The sequence below is a fragment of the Chiloscyllium plagiosum genome, unplaced genomic scaffold (genome assembly GCF_037043375.1).
Source record: "Chiloscyllium plagiosum isolate Xiang-an unplaced genomic scaffold, Cpla_swu_hap1 HiC_scaffold_35, whole genome shotgun sequence".
In the NCBI taxonomy this organism is placed as follows: domain Eukaryota; kingdom Metazoa; phylum Chordata; class Chondrichthyes; order Orectolobiformes; family Hemiscylliidae; genus Chiloscyllium; species Chiloscyllium plagiosum.
The window spans coordinates 17,885,401-17,903,446 of record NW_028270173.1 but is presented as its reverse complement, the minus strand read 5'-3'; the positions used below and the strand labels follow the sequence as shown (position 1 = coordinate 17,903,446).

The window sequence follows — 18,046 nt, the reverse complement described above, 5'->3', positions numbered from 1 at the left end:
CAGCCACTACATTGGGGGTTTTCTACAGACCACCTAACAGCAGTAGAGAGATTGAAGATCTCATAGGCGAGCAGATTCTGGAAAAATGCAAAAGTAGCAGGGTTGTTATTACGGGTGATTTCAACTTTCCCAATATCGACTGGAACCTCCTAAGTGCAGATGGTTTGGATGGAGCCGTTTTTGTCATGTGCATTCAGGAGGGTTTCCTTACTCAGCATGTAGACAGACCAACGAAGGGAGAGGCCATTTTGGATTTGGTGCTCAGCAACGAGCCAGTACAGGTGTCAGATCTCGTGGTGGGAGAACACTTTGGTGAAAGTGATCACAACTGCCTCACACTTACCAGAGCCTTGGAGAGTGAAAGGAGCAGTTACTGAGGGAAGATATTTAATTGGGGAAAAGGAAATTATGACGCTATCAGACCAGGAGTTGGGAAGTACGAACTGGGAGCAATTGTTCCACAGAAAGGGCATAACAGATGTGTGGAGACTATTTAAGGAGCAGTTGTTGTGAGTGATGCACAAATTTGTTCCTCTGAGACAGGTAAGAAGGGGTAAGATTAAGGAACCTTGGATGACTAAATAGAGGCTTGGCAAGAAGGATTAGTGAGAACCCAAAGGCATTTTACTCGTACGTGAGGAATAAGAGAATGATCAGGGAGAAGGTAGGGCCGGTCAGGGATAGCGTAGGGAACTTGTGCATGGAGTCTGAGCAGATAGGGGAAGCCCTGAATAAGTTTTTTGCTTTGGTTTTCACCAAGGAAAGGGAAATTATTGTAAATGAAAACTGGGATACAGTCTCAACCAGATCAAGATTGATGAAGCTGATGTGCTCGAAACTTTGGAAAACATTAAGATTGATAAGTCTCCAGGGCCAGACCAGATTTATCTTAGACTGCTCCAGGAAGCGAGAAAGGAGGTTGCTAAGCCACTGGCGAGGATATTTGCCTCCTTACTCTCCACAGGAGTCGTACCGGAGGATTGGAAGGAGGCGAATGGTGTTCCTCTTTTCAAGAAGGGTAATAGGGAATCCCTGGCAATTACAGACCAGTCAGTCTTACATCTGTGGTCAGCAAAGTTTTGGAAAGAATTCTGAGGGTTAGGATTTATGACTATTTGGCAAAGTATAGTGTAATTAAAGGCAGTCAGCATGGCTTTGAGGGGCCTCACAAATCTTATTCGAGTTCTTTGAGGTGGTGTCAAGACAGGTAGACGACAGTGAGCAGTAGATGTGGTGTATATGGACTTCAGCAAGGCATTTGATAGGGTTCCCCATGGTAGGCTTATTCATAAAGTCAGGAAGTATGGGATGCAGGGAGATTTGGCTATCGGGATTCAGAATTGGCTGGCTGACAGAAGGCAGAGAGTGGTTGTAGATGGAAAGTATTCTGCCTGGAGGTCAGTGTTGAGTGGGGTTCCGCAGGGCTTTGTTTGTGGGCCTCTGCTCTTTGTACTTTCTATAAATGACTTGGATGAGGAGGTTGAGGGGTGGGTTAGTAAATTTGCAGATGACACAAAGGTTGGAGGTGTCGTTGATAGTATCGAGGGCTATTGCAGGCTGCAGCGCGACATACAGGATGCAGAGCTGGGCTGAGAAATGGCAGATGGAGTTCCACCTGGATAAATGCGAAGTGACGCATTTTGGAAGGTCAAACTCAAATACGGAATGTGGATTAAAGACAGGATTCTTGGCAGTGTGGAAGGAGAGAGGGATCTGGGTGTAATGTACATAGATCCCTCAAAGTTGCCACCCAAGTGGATAGGGTTGTTAAGAAAGCATATAGTGTTTTGGCTTTCATTAACAGTGGGATCGAGTTTAAGAGCCACAAGGTTTTGCTGCAGCTCTCCAAGTCCCTGGTGAGATCACACTTGGAATATTGTGTACAGTTCTGGTCATCGTACTATAAGAAAGATACAGAGACTTTGGAACAGGATGCTGCCTGGACTGGATGGCTTGCCTTATGAAGAAAGGTTGAATAAGCTTGGACTTCTCTCTCTCTCTGGAGAAAAGGAGGAACAGAGGAGACCTGATTGAGGTGTGCAAAATAATGAGAGGAATAGATAGAGTCAAAAGCCAGAGACATTTCCCCAGGGCAGGATAGACTGGTATGAGAAATCATAGTTTAAAGATATTAGGAGGAAGGTATAAAGGAGACGTCAGAGGTCCGTTCTTTACACAAAGAGTAGTGAATGCATGGAATGCGTTGCCAGCCGTGGTGGAAGCAAAGTCACTGGGGACATTTAAGCGACTGCTGGACATGCACATGGATAGCAGTGAGTTGACGGGTGCTTAGGTTAAGTTACTATATTTTACATTAGGATTAAATCTTGGCATAACATTGTGGACCAAAGGGCCTGTTCTGTGCTGTACTTTTCTATGTTGTATGAAGAGCTTTTGAAACGTTGATATTCGCAATTAAACCATCCTGTCTTCTGACTGGACACAGATTTTTCCTTTCCCGACCCATCCCCCTTGCTTCAGAACTTCTGCCAGCTCTGATGAAAAGTTGTCAACTTCAACTAATTTTGTTTCCCCTTGAGCAAGATGGTGACAAATCTGCTGAGTAGTCCCAATTTATCTGGATGATCTCACTGAATGAGGTAACTGGCTTGAGGGGCTGCCTGGCATGATTTTACTGCTACTTAAATAGTTTGCTGGATTTAGAGAAATTGGGTTGAGAAGTTTGCAGAATGGAACCAGAGGCATCGTGAAACATTCTTCACTTGCCTAGACGATGCAGTTCCAACAGTCGAGAGGCTCAACACCATCCACTACGAAGCAGCCTGCTTGGTTGGCACCCCCTTCACCGATAACCGCAGTGTGTACCGGATACAAGATGCACTGCGGCAACTCACCAATGTTTCTTCAACAGCATCTCCCAAACTTGTGACCTTTACCACCCCAAAGGACATGGGCAATGAATACATTGGAACACTACTATCTGAAAGTTTCCCTCCATTCTTACTTGGGATTATAATTACTGTTGGTAGGTTAAAATCTTGGAACTCCTTCCCTATCACCATCTGTGCACACACATGTTCACTACAAGGACTACTGCAGCTTCAGAAAGCTCGTCACTTTCTCAAAGGCAATGAAGGAGGATTTTAGAGGACATTTAAGTACCAACCATGTCTCTGTGGCTCTGGAATCGTATGTGGAGCAGACCAAGAAATGCATGGTAGATTTTCCTTTTCTGAAGGACGTAGTGAACCAAATGTGTTTTAACAACAAACGTTTAATTCCAAGATTACTAACTTAATTCAAATTTCATCTTCTGCGATGGTGGAATTCAAACCTGTGCCCTAGAAAATTTGGCTGGGTCTCTGATTACTAATCCAGTGACAATACCACTGTGTCATGCCTTCTGCATTGGAACAAAAGTGAAACCTTGCACAATGTGTTGCAAGTTCAATTTAATAATAATGTGAAACACTTCAACCTTAAATATGGTCACACAAAACATCAATAAAAGCTTGGACTTTGAGTGGCAATTCTTAAATAGATTTATAAAGTCAGGACAGTTTTTTTTTTGTCACATAAAGGGAGTTTTGTAGTCCATTTGAAACCTTCCATTGGATTCCAGTCTGGGGGGTGGGAGTGGGGAGGGCAGAAAGCGAGCGTAAAAGAGAGAATACTAGAAGCATCCATTGTTCTGCCTATACAGAACCATCTGAACCCCTTGAATAGATTCCAGCCTGTAACTCACTCCCAGGTATCCATTACTCTATATATCAACCGTGTTAGCTCCTCATTCAGGGTTCAGAATATAACACACTCCCAAGTATCCAATGTTCCATATATAAACCATGTTGGCTCCTTGATCAGGGTCCAGACTACTTGACATTCTATTTCGTCATGTAGCCAAACCTGTGTAGCACTGTATGATTTAGTCAGACAATATCATTTCATACCTGTCTCTACTGTCCTTGTACTGCCTTCCTTCCTCTTTGTTCCCAGTGCAGTGTAATGCAGGCTTTGTATCAGATCCTTTCAGCTTCCCCCTGGATGAGTCAGGTCAGATTGGTTCCCTTTAGTTGAGCTCAGCCAAGAAGTCCCAAACAGGCTCCGTGCAAGAGGGAGGAGGAATACCAGGAGACCCATTCCTTTCCAGGGAGGTGCACACCAGTATTTGTGTAGATGGGCAATGTGACGCTGAGTTATGATGCCCTCCATACTTTAGGCGTGCACCGTGGCTGCTCACATACAAGTGACATGGATAATGCACCTCATTTCTGGGGAAGGGTGGAAGAAAGTAGAAGACTGTCGACAAACTCTGCTCCTCGTACGAAGGTGTGTGTGTTTTCTTTTAATTATTACTGGAACAGATTCTCTACTCAAATACATTGTACCATTTGGCGTGACATAGTGTTATTAGAACAATCATAATTTCCATGCAAAACACAGTTTACCAAAGATAAAGGAAAGAGGAAAATAATTCTAAAAAGTTTCTATGTAACGGAATAATGTCACATCGCTGTCAAGTGCAGCTAAACGCATAGTATTTACATACAGCCACTTGCACTGTCAATGCCAATGAATGTGCATCAATGTAAAATGGTGCAGATCAGACATAGGGCTGCCAACAATCGACGGCACTAAAAGCTGGGCTTGTAGCTCCTGGTCTATCTGCTCTGTTCAACTGCAACACAAAAAGGGGAGAGAAAGAGAGAAAATAAATTAAAATAGTTCAATACCTTGAACACTGAAAATGTACTTTTTGCTCAATGCACACCCATTCCTTCTCCTCGGGTAACAGTGCCTGGACTGAGGTCAGTTAACTCCTTGGACCAGGTGCCAGTGACGGGTCATCAGATGCTTTGGCTAGTTTGGAATCAGACAAGCTTATCTGCTGCCCTAAACCACAAAGCAATGACTGAGTTTATATTCCCTACAGAACCTATTACACCCTGAGAACATCCTAAATGCGCTTCATAACCAATAAAGTATATTTTTCACAGCAAGGTCACACAAGTTCCCACACTCAGCTATGTGATTACAGCCAGATAGTTGGACTTTGAGAACTCAATCAGGTTATGAGATTAGTACTGGCTGGTAAGACCAGGAGAACTCCCGTGCTCCTCTCAGAAATACAGCAAACCTTTTATTACCTGGCACCTGTGGCACCAGGAGTGTGCCTATTGATCAAATATTCTGGTTGATCAAGAGGTCCACGTAATCAACGTAAAACCACACACACCGAAAAGAACAGGAATGTAATGCAAGCGGTGTACAAATCACTGTGGTTTTTTTATTTACAGCATAAATCACAAATAATAATGCCTCAAAACTTACTGGCAGATACCATTCTCACAGGTACCCTCAACTAACTACTTGGACATTGCAGAGATTGTGATAATACATTAAACTTCGTGTTTCAAGTATATCATTTTTGCCAGTTTATAGAGTGTGTTAATTCTTAAGGTTTTGAAAGTTTTGCAAGTATAGGTCGGTAGGATACAGTCAATATGTTGCTTGTTGTGAACAGCCAAATTGACATGCCCTGTGGTACGATTTTTCAGCCTTTTGGACATATGGACCACATGCCTGGCATCACACTGGCACAGAAACTCATATACCACCTTACTCATTTGCTGCAGGGAGAATGTCTTCTTGGCTTGAAAGCAGCATCTTTACAGTGGTGAACACCACACACGTGGCCACCGCACAGAAACAGCATGAAGCAGTTAGCTTCACTTGTTGCTCAAATATTTGAGATACCTTAGCCATAGAAGATGATCTGAGGTCGACTGGGAACATTCCAGTAACTGCCATAGGGCCTTGCTTGAGTTTGTACAATATATGAGAAACTATCTGATCAGAAATTCCATTACTATAGAGGATGGATTTGCTGAGCTCTATTTCAGCATCAAGTTTCCAGGTTGAATGAATGGCTTAGGCCCTATTTTTTGCTTGAATGGGTGCTCTTAAAAAATGGTCCAATATGTGCAAAACAAAAATCTTCAACAAAATAGGTCTTTAAGCAATTCAGGTTGTTTTGGCATAACGTGCACATCGTTAACAAGACTTGGCGAACGTGATTGATGAATTATGGAAGCTGTTTGGATAACGCGAACTTTCTACTGAAAGAGTAGTAATTTTCTGTAACGATCCTGTACAGCACGATTTTCCACAGCATAGGGTTGCACAGGAACGCAACTGTTGCGTTATAGAAGAACGACCTGTATCCAATTCAAATGACTATCTTCATTTGGAGCGATGAGACTCACTAGCACAACGCGTGTGAGAGGAATAGGATAAAATGTACCTCAAGAGAAAAGCGCAGACCACACTGATGGAATGACATGAATTACAGAGGGGTGCATGTGGAGCATAAATACCAGTACAGACTAGTTGGGCCAAGTGGTGTATTTCTATGTTGCATTCTGCCAATGTTTTGGAACAAGACAATCAGCTGCTATTAAAATGAACCAAATTTATAGAGTTACAGTCATACAGCAAGGTCCAATCCGTCTGTGCCGACTATAATCCCAAACTAAACCAGGCTAACCTGCCTGCACTTGGCCAACATCTCTTCAAACATCTCTTACTCATGTACTTATCCAAATGCCTTTTCAATTTTGTAAGTATACCCACATCCACCACTTCCTCTGGAAGTTCATTTCCACACCCAAACCATTCTTGGGAAAAAAACTACTGCTCCCATGCCTTATTTTTTTTAAAAATGTCTTTATCCTCTCACCTTAAAATATGACCCCTAGTCTTGAAATCCCCTAGCCTCGGGATAAGATATCTACCATTCACCTTATCTATGCCCCTCATGATTTTATAAACCTCTAAGGTCGCCTCTTAACCTCATACGCTCCTGTGCAAGTCCCAGTCTGTCCAGCCTCTCCTTACAACTCAAAAACCCTCTATTGCCAGCAACATCCTGGTAAATCTCTTGTGAACCCTCTGCAGCTTAACACTTTCCTTCCTATAACAGGGAGACCAGAACTGGACACAGTACTCCAGAAGGGGCCTCACCAACATACTGCAAAACCTTAACATAATGTCCCAACTCCTATGTTCAAAGATCTGAGCAATGAAGGAAAGTGTGCTAAACCCCAATTTAAACAATTATATCCAAAATATTTGCCAATCGCCAAAACCAGAACTAGAACTGTACTAAATATTCCACTACAATAAAATGAAACCCAATCTGTGCATTAAACTTGCAGAGCATTCAGAGGGGGAGAAACAACTCATTGACAGAGGTAGTGTTCAATACTCACTGTATGAGGAAATGTCGATCTCGTCGGGCAGCTCACTGATGTTCACTTCAAACCTGTCCTGCACATCATTGAGGATCTTGGCGTCATTTTCATCCGACACGAATGTGATAGCCAGTCCCTTGGTACCAAAACGGCCAGCTCTAGCCACCTGCAACACAGAGACTGAGATGTTAGGATTGCACAGGAATGCCTGACATCAGGGCTGACTTGGTAAAATACTGGAGCTCACGGAAAGCATCAGGGAGCAGTTCCCTTCCTGTCCTGAAGGCCTTCTGGTTCTAGATCTGCTCACTCCTCCATCATCAGAGCCCATTCCTGCACAGCTCATTGCTCCAGCTTTTATTATAGTGACCCGCAGGGACAACATGAAATCTACTAAGAGTATGCATATTCTCACATAGTGAAGCACTGGTACATCTTCATCCAATGGTTATTGCAGATTAAGATATCGCCTAGAGTCATATACGTAGAAATCAGACTGAACTTTGTGATGGCAATTTCCCATATCATACAGTCCCTACAGTGTGGAAGCAGGCCATTTGGCCCATTTAGTCCACACGGACATTCCAAAGAGCACCCCACAGAGACTCACGCTACTTCTCTAAACCAGATTCTAAATCCACCTGACCTGAACATCTTTGGACTGTGAAAGGAAACCAGAGTACCTGGAGGAAACCCATGTAGACATGGGGCGAACGTGCAAACTCCACACAGACAGTCGCCAGAGGCTGGAATCTTGCCCAGGTCTCTGGTGCTGCGAGGTATCAGTGCTAACCACTGAGCCAATGCGTCACTCGTTATGTTGGTAACATCCTGGCAAGCTTGATTGGCTGACACTTTGCAAAACTCTCAGTTTTATACAATTAGGAGTGAGTGCAAATTCGGTCCACCCATCGCAGCCTGTTGAGCTATTCATCCAGGTGATCTCAGTGCTACTTAGTCAGAGCTGCAGTTTATCAATATGCAGAGGACACTGATAGAGTTCAACCAGAGAGAATGCCCAGTGGGGCATTTACCAGCAACGAGAAACCTGCCACATCTTTTACTGTTAGGACTGCACTTAGCATTTAGGTCACTGCTTTGTAGAGGACAAAATATCACAGTCCCAATGACAGTAACCCCAAGAAAATCATCCAGCTCAGATACCGAGTCTTTCGCAGTCAACTCAAAATCTCTGAAGACCATAGCACACCCCTACACTATGTAATTAACAACAACCTGTGTCTTTTTGGAGTGATAGTGGCAAACAGCATTGGAACAAGATTGAGTTTGGCACCACTGCAAGCTGAGCTGAGATTGCTCCATGATCATTCCACACTGGATCTCCCCCTTAAGCCTTTTTACTCTTTCGCAGAGTGTGGGCAGCACTGGCAAGGTCAGCAGTTGCTGCCCATCCCTAACTTCCCCTGAACAGAGTACCTTGCAAGGTTATTTCAGAGGGGAGGTGTCACATATAAACTGGGCAAGAACAGAAGGATTACCTTCACTGAAGGACGGTGAAATAAATGTGTTTTGATTTAGTCATTCACAACTGTACAGCATGGAAACAGAACCTTCGGTCAAACCAGATTTCCTAAATTAATCTAGTTCCATTTACCAACATTTGGCCCATGTCTTTCTAAACCCTTCCTATTCATATACACATCCATGTTAAATATTGCAATTGTACCAGCCTCCACCACCGCCACTGGCAGCTCATTCTATACATGCACAATCTTCTGTTTGAGGAAGTTACCCCTTCAGACCCTTTTAAAGCTTTCCTCTCTCACCTTAAACCTACGCCCTCTAGTTTTGGACTGATCTACCCTAGGGAAACAACCTTGTCTATTCACCCTATCCATGCCCCTCCTGATTTTATAAACCTCAATAAGGTCACCCTTCAGCTTATGCTCCATTATTTGTTGATTTTCACATTCAGTTGCTGATCTTAAGAATTTAAATCACACAAGCCCACATCCTAAACCCTCTGGATTATTGGTTCAGTGACAATACCACGACACCACCATCTCCATTCACTTGCAGCCAGGAGAAGAAACTTCTCAGCCCAGCAGTCAGGAGGTGGCTTTGAATCCCAAGTCTGGGCAATGAAAGACTGATATCTGTACGGAAAGCAGCTGGCATCAGTATAATGGCAGCTTGCATAACCTCTTTAAGATAGCAAACTTGCTGAAGCCTTACATAAGATTTAGTTTGGCATTAGTTCAATGAAGCTTGGTCAAAGATATAGGCCATAAGGAACATCTTAAAGAAAGAGAGGGGAGGTAGAGAGAAAGAAGGGTGCAAGAAGGAAATACCAGTGCTTAGGACCCAGCCAAAAATGGTGCAGGTACTAAAAATCAGGAGACTGAAATAGATCCCAAATCTCCAGGCAGGAGTACCTGAAATTGAAAGATGTTAAGTCACCAAACTGTTATCATGTTGAGCACTCAGTTCACCACAATGAAGAGAACACTTTTGCTTCAGTAATGCATCAAAGGGCACTATACCCTGTGTAAGTAGGTGTCAGAATCCTCTGGCATATCATAATTAAATACAATGTTGACTCGCTCGATGTCCATCCCACGGCCAAACAAGTTGGTGGCAACCAGTATCCGTCGCTGGAAATCCTTGAACTGCTGGTATCGAGATAACCTAAAGAAAGAAAAAAAAATTTAACAAATTCGCTGCAACCTTTTAACTGAGTCCTCAGCGTGTGCGGATGAATCTGTGGGCTGGGGCGGGTGGAGGTTGGTGGTAGAAGAGGAGAAAGCACACAGGTCCTGGGACAGGGGAAAAAGTACAATGGTCCTGAAGTTAGTTGTAAGGAAGTAAGGCACATTCCAAATTGCTTCAGAGTCTCTGTTAGAGCAAGGCAACAAAACTCAACCAGGGGCTCCCCTACCTGTGGTCATTAGTACATTAACAATGCACCATGGGGGTCGATGGGAGGTTCTCAATAGTTGGAGAGCTCACTGACACCCAGCAGTTACACCTGCACCGGTGAAGTAAAGTGAGGCGTAGGGAGAAACATTCCATTAAGATGAGCAAAACTTGTCAGAGGAGCGGGTTGTAGGAGAAAACTGGAGATGGATGGTAGCATGTGAATGCTCATTACAATGTGAATTATGGTTGAGTGAACCAAATTTCACAGAATCATAGAATCCCTTCAGTGTAGAAATAGACCATTCGACCCAACAAGTCCACACCGACTCTCCGAAAAACATCCCACCCAGACTCAGCCCTCTACCCTATTCCTGTAACACTGCACATCCCATGACTAATCTATCTGACCTACACATCCCTGGACACGATGGGAAATTTAAATCCCACAAACCCATGGCCTGAGTTCTCTGGATTATTGGTCCAGTGACAATACCACGACACCTCCATCTCCATTCACTTGCAGCCAGGAAAAGAAACTACTCAGCCTAGCAGTTGGGAGGTAGATTTGAATCCCACTGGACAGTGGAAGATTGATATCTGTATGAAACGCAGCTGGCATTATAATGGCATGGCCAATCCAGCTAACCTGCATATCTTTGCAGTGTGGGAAGAAACTGGAACACCAGGAGGAAACCCATGCAGAATCAGAGAATGTGCAAACTTCACACACAGTCGTCCAAAGGTGGAATTGGGTGAGGGCGCGAGAGAGAGCGCGCGGGCGAGAGAAGCGGCAGGAGGAGTGGGAAGGACAGAGAGGTGGTACCACTGGTGGTGAAGCCCTCCCTTTGGTCCTGGAAGAATCCCCGAAAAAGTCCTGAGGTCACAAGGCCTTTCTCTCACCCTTGCCGCAGCTCTGCACACTTGAGTACATAAACCAAGGTTAGTTATCTGAAAGCGGAAAAAGATAAGACCACATCCCACAACAGCTACTCAAAACTGACATTTCTGAGAAAAACTGCGTTGGGAGACTGCTGCCACAGGTAGGATGAGTGGTAACCTGCACCCAATGGCTGATAAAACTGGCAGAAGAAACAGAGAGCTAGATGGGATGGAGAAACATTACTTAGTGTGTTCGGATAGGGAAATGAACTGCCTGAGAGGGTGGTGGAAGCAGATTCAATAGAAACTTGTAAAAGTAAACTGGCTATATAGACTTGAAGATGGAATATTTGGGCAAGGTAAGGGGGAAAGAGCAAGGGTTTGGGTCAAGAGTTTTTCAAAGAGTCAGCACACGTTCTCTCAAGTGGGTCTAAAAGGTAAACCTTCAGTTCCCTTCTGGACTGAGCACTGGTCTAAAGACCACTCTCCTATGACCATCTAAAAGACAAGAGTGCTGCACAAACCTCTCCTCCTGGGGCATGCCCCGGTGAATGGCTATGGCGGGGAAGTTCTGCTCAACCAGGAGCTGTGCCAAGGCAATGCACCTCTGAACCGACTTCACAAAAATAACCACCTGCAGAGAAAGCGAATTTGATGCATTAAGTTGGCAAAATCAATTATCTCACTGGTCATAAAAGAAAAACTCAATAATTTAATTTCAGTTCTCACACTGCTTTTCAAAAATAAAAACAAAGTGCAATTTATTGCAGTTTTCCGCAAAAACGTGACATAAACACCATAGCAGGCTCTCACCATCTTGTACACAATAAAGGTATGTACTAACAGGAGTTCATCTCTAAAGTGCTCACCTGAGAAACAGCCAAAGTTTGTGCAATCACGATCTAGAATTGTACTGCTTTGGCTCAAGTCTGAAGTGCAAGTGGATGGTCACTGAGAATCTCAGATGTTCCCCAATAAAAAAGGTGCCATGTAAATGCAAGTTATGCAGTGAAGCATCCTATAGGGAGTGAGGGCCATGTAGTATTTAACGTTAAAGCTATCACGTTGTCAGGGCAGATGACTGATAACTGAATCTCAGTGTTAAAAGTTGAAAAAAGTGTGGCGCTGAAAAAGCACAGCAGGTCAGGCAGCATTCTAGGAGCAGGAATCGGCGTTTCGGACATAAGCCTTTAATCAACATCAATACTCCTGCTCCTCGGATGCTGCCTGACCTGCTGTGCTTTTCCAGCGCCATACTTTTCGACTCTGATCTCCAGCATCTGCAGTTCTCACTGTCTCTCAGCATTGAAAGACAAGAGCAGAGGCAGAGGGGTTGGGGCATGGCAGGAATTACCTAACGTAGGGCCCAGGCAGCTGAAAACGTGGCTGCCAATTGTAGACTGGCAAAAATTAGGGCAGTGCCAGATGCCAGAATTGGATAATGCAGCAATCTCAGTGGGACTATGTCCATCCATTGAATATCATTTTTATATCTGCGTCCACGCTCCCTTAATGAGGGAATACTATCATTATGGCTCAAAAGTGTCCTGTTGCCAAGGGCAGCTTACAACTATTCGTGCCAGCCTTGCCACCAAAATCCAGTCAAAACTGAATATTATAAAAGTAAAGATGACCCATATGGATCAACTTCTGTTTGTATAATTTTAGTTTTCAACTCTTTTGGTAATATTTAATCTATTTTAATTAATGGATACATGACATTACTCTCCCTTGGCTGGGTTGCCGTTTCACAAACAGTGGCAGCTCTGTGCCACTTCAGCAGAAGTGGACATTCTACACATCAGAGTCTAGACAGGCAGTGCCAGCAGATTATTTGCCTGTAAGGGCACTACAGTCAAGCCTCTACACATGCTTTCACTTCCACTACAGGTCACAAGATACGTTGTGGTGTGGAAAACCTTGCTAATTTGCACTGACAATAATTCCAGGTTCTTAATTACCAGGGGTCCAATCTGGTAGTTTTGTGGTCAACATGACCGAGCACCAAACAGATAAGCCTGGTTACCCACTTGACTACCGGGAAAAGAATCTGACACGATTTGTCAGCATTTTCAATGAACGCAAATTTTAAAAATTTTTCTCCTTCAAAGTTCAAACTTAACCTTACCACCACTGCCGGTACAAGTTCCACTCTCGAAACTCAAGCCCAAAAATCTCGGCTGGTGATCCAGTGCAGTATTGACACTGAATGCTGCATGGTTGGAGATGTGCCGACTTTTAGATGAATGCCAATCTGAAACTCATCCAAGCAGGTGGTTGTAAAAGACAGGATCCTATGAGTTACCTATGTTGGCCTGGCCAATATTGATCCCTCAGCAAACTCTGCTTAAAGTTCTTCTGATTGTTATCACATTGCACCTCATGGGAGCTTGCCGCATCCAAAATGACTGCGACAGTACAACAGAAATTGAACTTTAAAGCTAATTCTTTGCTGTAAAACATTTTAGGACATCATTTAATTGCAAAGTCATGATATAATTGTAGGTCTTTCTTCCTAACACACACAACTGACAGAAGCAGGGTGTAACACTTGCTTAATGTGTTGCTGCAACTTCACCTTGCATTGAATAAGCAATACCAACGGGTGTGAGACAGAAACCAACATTCCACGTAACTCCATGGAAATTCCACTCACCGGGGTATTTTTGTCTTCTTAAACAACCAAACCTAACACTAGCCCTCCCCTGAAATGCAAAACGTCTCACGAAGTCAATTAGTTTACCGAACCGCTAACCAACTTGTTTAGAAAAGATAAAGCAGAATGCCAGGCTTAAACAGCAGCTCCTTCTTAAAGGCGGTCCGTGCAAAAGGTCATAACCTGCCTTTTCACTCCATTGAGATGTTGGTACAAACGCACACAAGTGTTAGCAGTGCCGCTGCCTCCACCACCCCCACCCTCGGCTTTATGGGGAACCGTGGGTACCTGATTAAACTCCAGAACATCGAGCAGGTCGAAAAGCTTGCGGTTCTTCTCGTTGTCTTTCAGCTTCACGTAGTACTGCTGCAGCCCGTGCAGAGTCAGCTTGGTTTCGTCGTCCACAAAGATCTCCATCGGCTGTGAAGCAAATTACCCCGCTGTTAAATCCACGCCCCCCTCTTGGCACGCCCCTCCCCACAAGCTTTCCCGATCTGAGACATTCCCGCTCGACAACCTGGCCCAGCCTGACCGCACAAGGCAGTTCTACACCTCTACCTATCCCTTTTCAATTGTCCTGAAAGCAGAAGCAAGGATAGATAGAGTCTTGTATTGATGTCAAATGAAAAGGTGCCAAGGGGAAGGTCGCTGACTCTTTGAGAAACGTACATCCATATTTTAAAATTCAAGAACAAGGGTCACACCATTCTGAAATCCTCTCTACCCCTCAGCTAAGTTTCCTACAAAGCAACAAAACACTGCTTCTTGTGCCACACAACAAATTAAAAGATGCTCTAAACAAGGGCTTAAAATGAGTCAAAGTCTACAAGCGATTCCCTTGGTTGGGAAGTTAAAAGAATATAAATTCCTTGTGTTCCTCATTTCTCTGTATCTTAACAGCAATTAGAAATTAACGACAGGGATCACAGAACGAAGAGGCTAACTCAGCTGGAACTGACAGTTAAGGGCAATGGTAGGGTAGTTAAGGAGTGACGAGCCCAAGGTGGATGGACCAAGTTAATTAGCTGTAACCAAATTTAACGGAGCCATAGGTTCAAGGGGGATGAATGACCTCCTGCTCTCCAAATATCCTGGAAGACCCAGCCAAATCAGGCGTGGAAGGAACCTGAAGTCACCGCATTGTTGCCATTTTAAATGGATACGTAAGTTCTTCATCGATTGTGCGGCCGGATTATGCAGAAAGGATCTCTGTTCCTGGCACGTGCCAAGTTGTCTAGTTTCAGGATTGGTAGATTGTAGGAGGACTTTGCTACAATTAAATCCCAAAAGTTAAAACCAAGAGCGAGGTGCATGTTATTCAGTACCTCCCTCCCCGGAGTGCCTCCTCCACCACCCAAATATGTGTCTTTTACCTCAGCTTGCTGCCCTGTCACCACAGCCATCAATTCCCTTACTGCCCAAAACTCTACCCTCCTGTCTTAAATATACATAGTGATGGGGCACCCACTGTAGAGAATGTCAACCATTCACAATGCCGAGGGAAGAAATGTCCCTTCACAGTATGGAGTGGTTGATCCCTTAATCTGAGATTATGCCTGCTCCCGCCCCTGCCAATTTATCCAAATTGGGGAAAACGGTCTCCACAGCCTCTTAAACTCCACTGAGAATTTTAGACATTTCAATGAGATCACTCTCATTCTTCTAAAGAGAGTATTGAGCCATTTCATTCACCTTTCACATGAGAACCCACTGAAAGGCCAACTCCTTCCTTGCGAGGCAGAATCAAAACTGTAAGCAGTAACTGAACCTCACCAAAATCCTGTATAACAGCAGCAAGACTTCCTGACTCCAACACACTGCCAATAAAATATTAATTGCCTTGTTGTCCCCAGGTATGAACATTCTGTGATTTGTTCAACTTAACAGTCTCAAAAATATCATGGCTTTTACAGCTGGCAAAAGAAAAGGGAAAATAGAACAGGTTTGATTTCTGCCTCTATCCGCTTAGGGCATCTGTTGCTCTTGGAGCTCTGTCAACAAAAGTAAAATCGTGGCCAGTTGCTGTGTGAGGTCAGACAATGTGCTCATTGGTCATCTGCATTTGCACATCTCAACCGGTCACATGAGTAAGGTACCAACCCTTCTGGGGTACAACAACTCATCAGAAACCTCAACATCGGAAGGACAGCAAAAGAAAATGCCAAAGCAGGTCTCCTGCAACCAGCAGTCGATGACAGGACATACTCCGCTGCAAATCAATTCTCCAAGTTCCCCAGCATGAGAAGGGGGAGAGTGGAGAAATCTAGCAGGTTTAGAAAAATAACTGAAGTATTGGTTGTAAAGAGGTTTAACTTAAAAACAAAAACACAAAAACCAGCGGATTCTACTAAGCCATTATAAATTACTGGTCGGGCCCAGTCGGAATACATTTTTCCATTTCTGGATACCATTCTTTGGGTGGTCAGGTGTATCCACAAATTTTTGGGTTTGAAAAGGTCTTTCAAAAAGCAAATCAGACAGGATCCTTGATGTTATGTCGAGTCAGAGTACAAAAGCAAGGAAGTTCCACTGAAATATTATGGAATCTGATTTGACTTCACCTCGAGCAGCGTGGTCAAGCCCCGATTCCACACTTCAAGAAGGACGCTGAGACTTTGCGAAAGGGTGTGTAAGAGACTTACTAGAATGGAGCTAATGGGATGAGGTGAGGGAGACACTGACTGGGGAAAATGGGAGCTGTTCTTTCCAGAGGAGACAGGGTTAAGGGGAAACAATCAATCAAAATTAGGTGAGAAGGCAAGTGGTGAGAATGACAAAATGTCTGCAGGGACACATACACAGGTTGGGCGAGTGAACAAAAACTTGGCAGGAGGAATATAATGTGGGAAAGTATATGGTTATGCACTTTGGCAGGAAGAATTGATGGGGTGATTATTAATTAAATATGGAAAGACTGCAGCATAGAGGGCTTTGGGAGTCCTTTAAATCTTAAAAACATCCAGTTTAGTAGGTAATAGGGAAGGTAAGTGGAACGCTGGCCTTTATTACAAATAGAAGGGATTACAAAATAACATGCAACAGTATTGACCTCCTTATTCAAGGGAACATATACTGGCAACTGAAGCTGTCCAGAGAAGGTTCACTGGGTTGATCATGCATATGGAGGGATTGTTCTATTAGGAGAGGTTCAGTAGGTTGGACCTATACCGATTAGAGTTTAGAAGAATCAGAGGTGACCTTATTGAAACATACAAGATTCTTAAGGAGTTACACACATTATATGTGGACATGTTACTTCCACATTTGGGAAGAATCCAGAAAGGGGAAATCTCAGAGTGTGAGGTTGCCCATTTCAAACAGAGAAGAGGGTGTACTTCATTTCTGAGACGGTCAGGAATCATTGGAATCCTTTACTGCAGAGGGCAGTCAAAGCTGGGTTGGTAAGTATATTCTAGGGAGATAGATTTTTCATTTGTAAGGGAATCAAGACTGATGGAGAAATCACAGGAAATTGGAGTTCAGGATTATCAGGTCTGCCACGATCTCATGACATGGCGGAGCCGATTCATTGGCCAAATAGCCTACTATTCGATGGGTCGACCGGGTGGCGGCGGTGGAAATACTAATTAACAGCTTGGAGACTACTTCATGACAGTCTCCAAAACTCTTCATTACTAAACATAAGCTGATAGTGTGGGAGCAATTTTATGAGTGCATTTACCACCATAATGGCCAAACAATAACCAGGGTCAAACAAATGATAAAAACTAGCAGGACTCGAAAACACTGATTTAATGCCCTGGACAAAAGTACCAGAGGCAAAACAAGGAGAAATTTGTTTCTGCACCTGGAATGTACTGCCTGAAGAGCAGTGAAACCAGATTCAATCAGAACTTTTCAAAAGAAAACCATATATATATTTATATATACATATGCACTTAGAAAAGGACCAAAAAGAAACGGCAGATCATCTATGGAAAAAGCAGGGGAGTGGGTACTAATTAGATTTTTGGTTTTTACAAAGCCCTGGCATAGGCTCGATGAGCTGAAAGGCCTCCCCCTGTGTTGTAACTCCTTACGATTCCGCGAAATGCCCAAGGGCACCACAATCTGGATAGGGGTGGCACCTTTAACTGGTTTCAGTCTGGAATCCGGTCCAATGTCTGCAAACTGCTTAAACTGTTAAGGAGATGATAGAACTCAGCAAACAATAGTTTCAAAGTCACGATTTAGACAGGGACTTAAACAGGGAGCTAAATTAAAAGCCTGTGGGCTGGGTAATAGTAACATACTCTTCGAGAGGTCTGGCAGGTTGAACATCTTTGCTTATACGTTACAGCACAAACACAGGCCAATCAGCCTAAGCCTCTTCTTACACATTCATCTATCCTCATCAAAGTGCATTAGTCGTATCTTGGAATTCAAGAAACACTGGAGTGTCAAAAATGTTTATAGA

General features: G+C 43.7%; 1 protein-coding gene across 2 annotated transcripts in view; it reads right to left on the bottom strand.

The window, feature by feature from the left end:
- Positions 1 to 4,274: 4,274 nt before the first annotated feature.
- The window catches only part of ddx39b (DEAD (Asp-Glu-Ala-Asp) box polypeptide 39B), a 35,674-nt gene continuing 21,902 nt past the window's right edge, over positions 4,275 to 18,046 (bottom strand). For both annotated transcript variants that reach the window (XM_043678157.2, XM_043678159.2), the window contains exons 7-11: positions 13,918 to 14,049; positions 11,498 to 11,607; positions 9,719 to 9,863; positions 7,233 to 7,380; positions 4,275 to 4,639 (exon numbers count right to left, since the gene is read on the bottom strand). In XM_043678157.2, the coding sequence (XP_043534092.1) occupies positions 4,623 to 4,639; positions 7,233 to 7,380; positions 9,719 to 9,863; positions 11,498 to 11,607; positions 13,918 to 14,049 (552 nt within the window). In that variant the 3' untranslated portion in view covers positions 4,275 to 4,622. The remainder of the gene's footprint in view (positions 4,640 to 7,232; positions 7,381 to 9,718; positions 9,864 to 11,497; positions 11,608 to 13,917; positions 14,050 to 18,046) is intronic.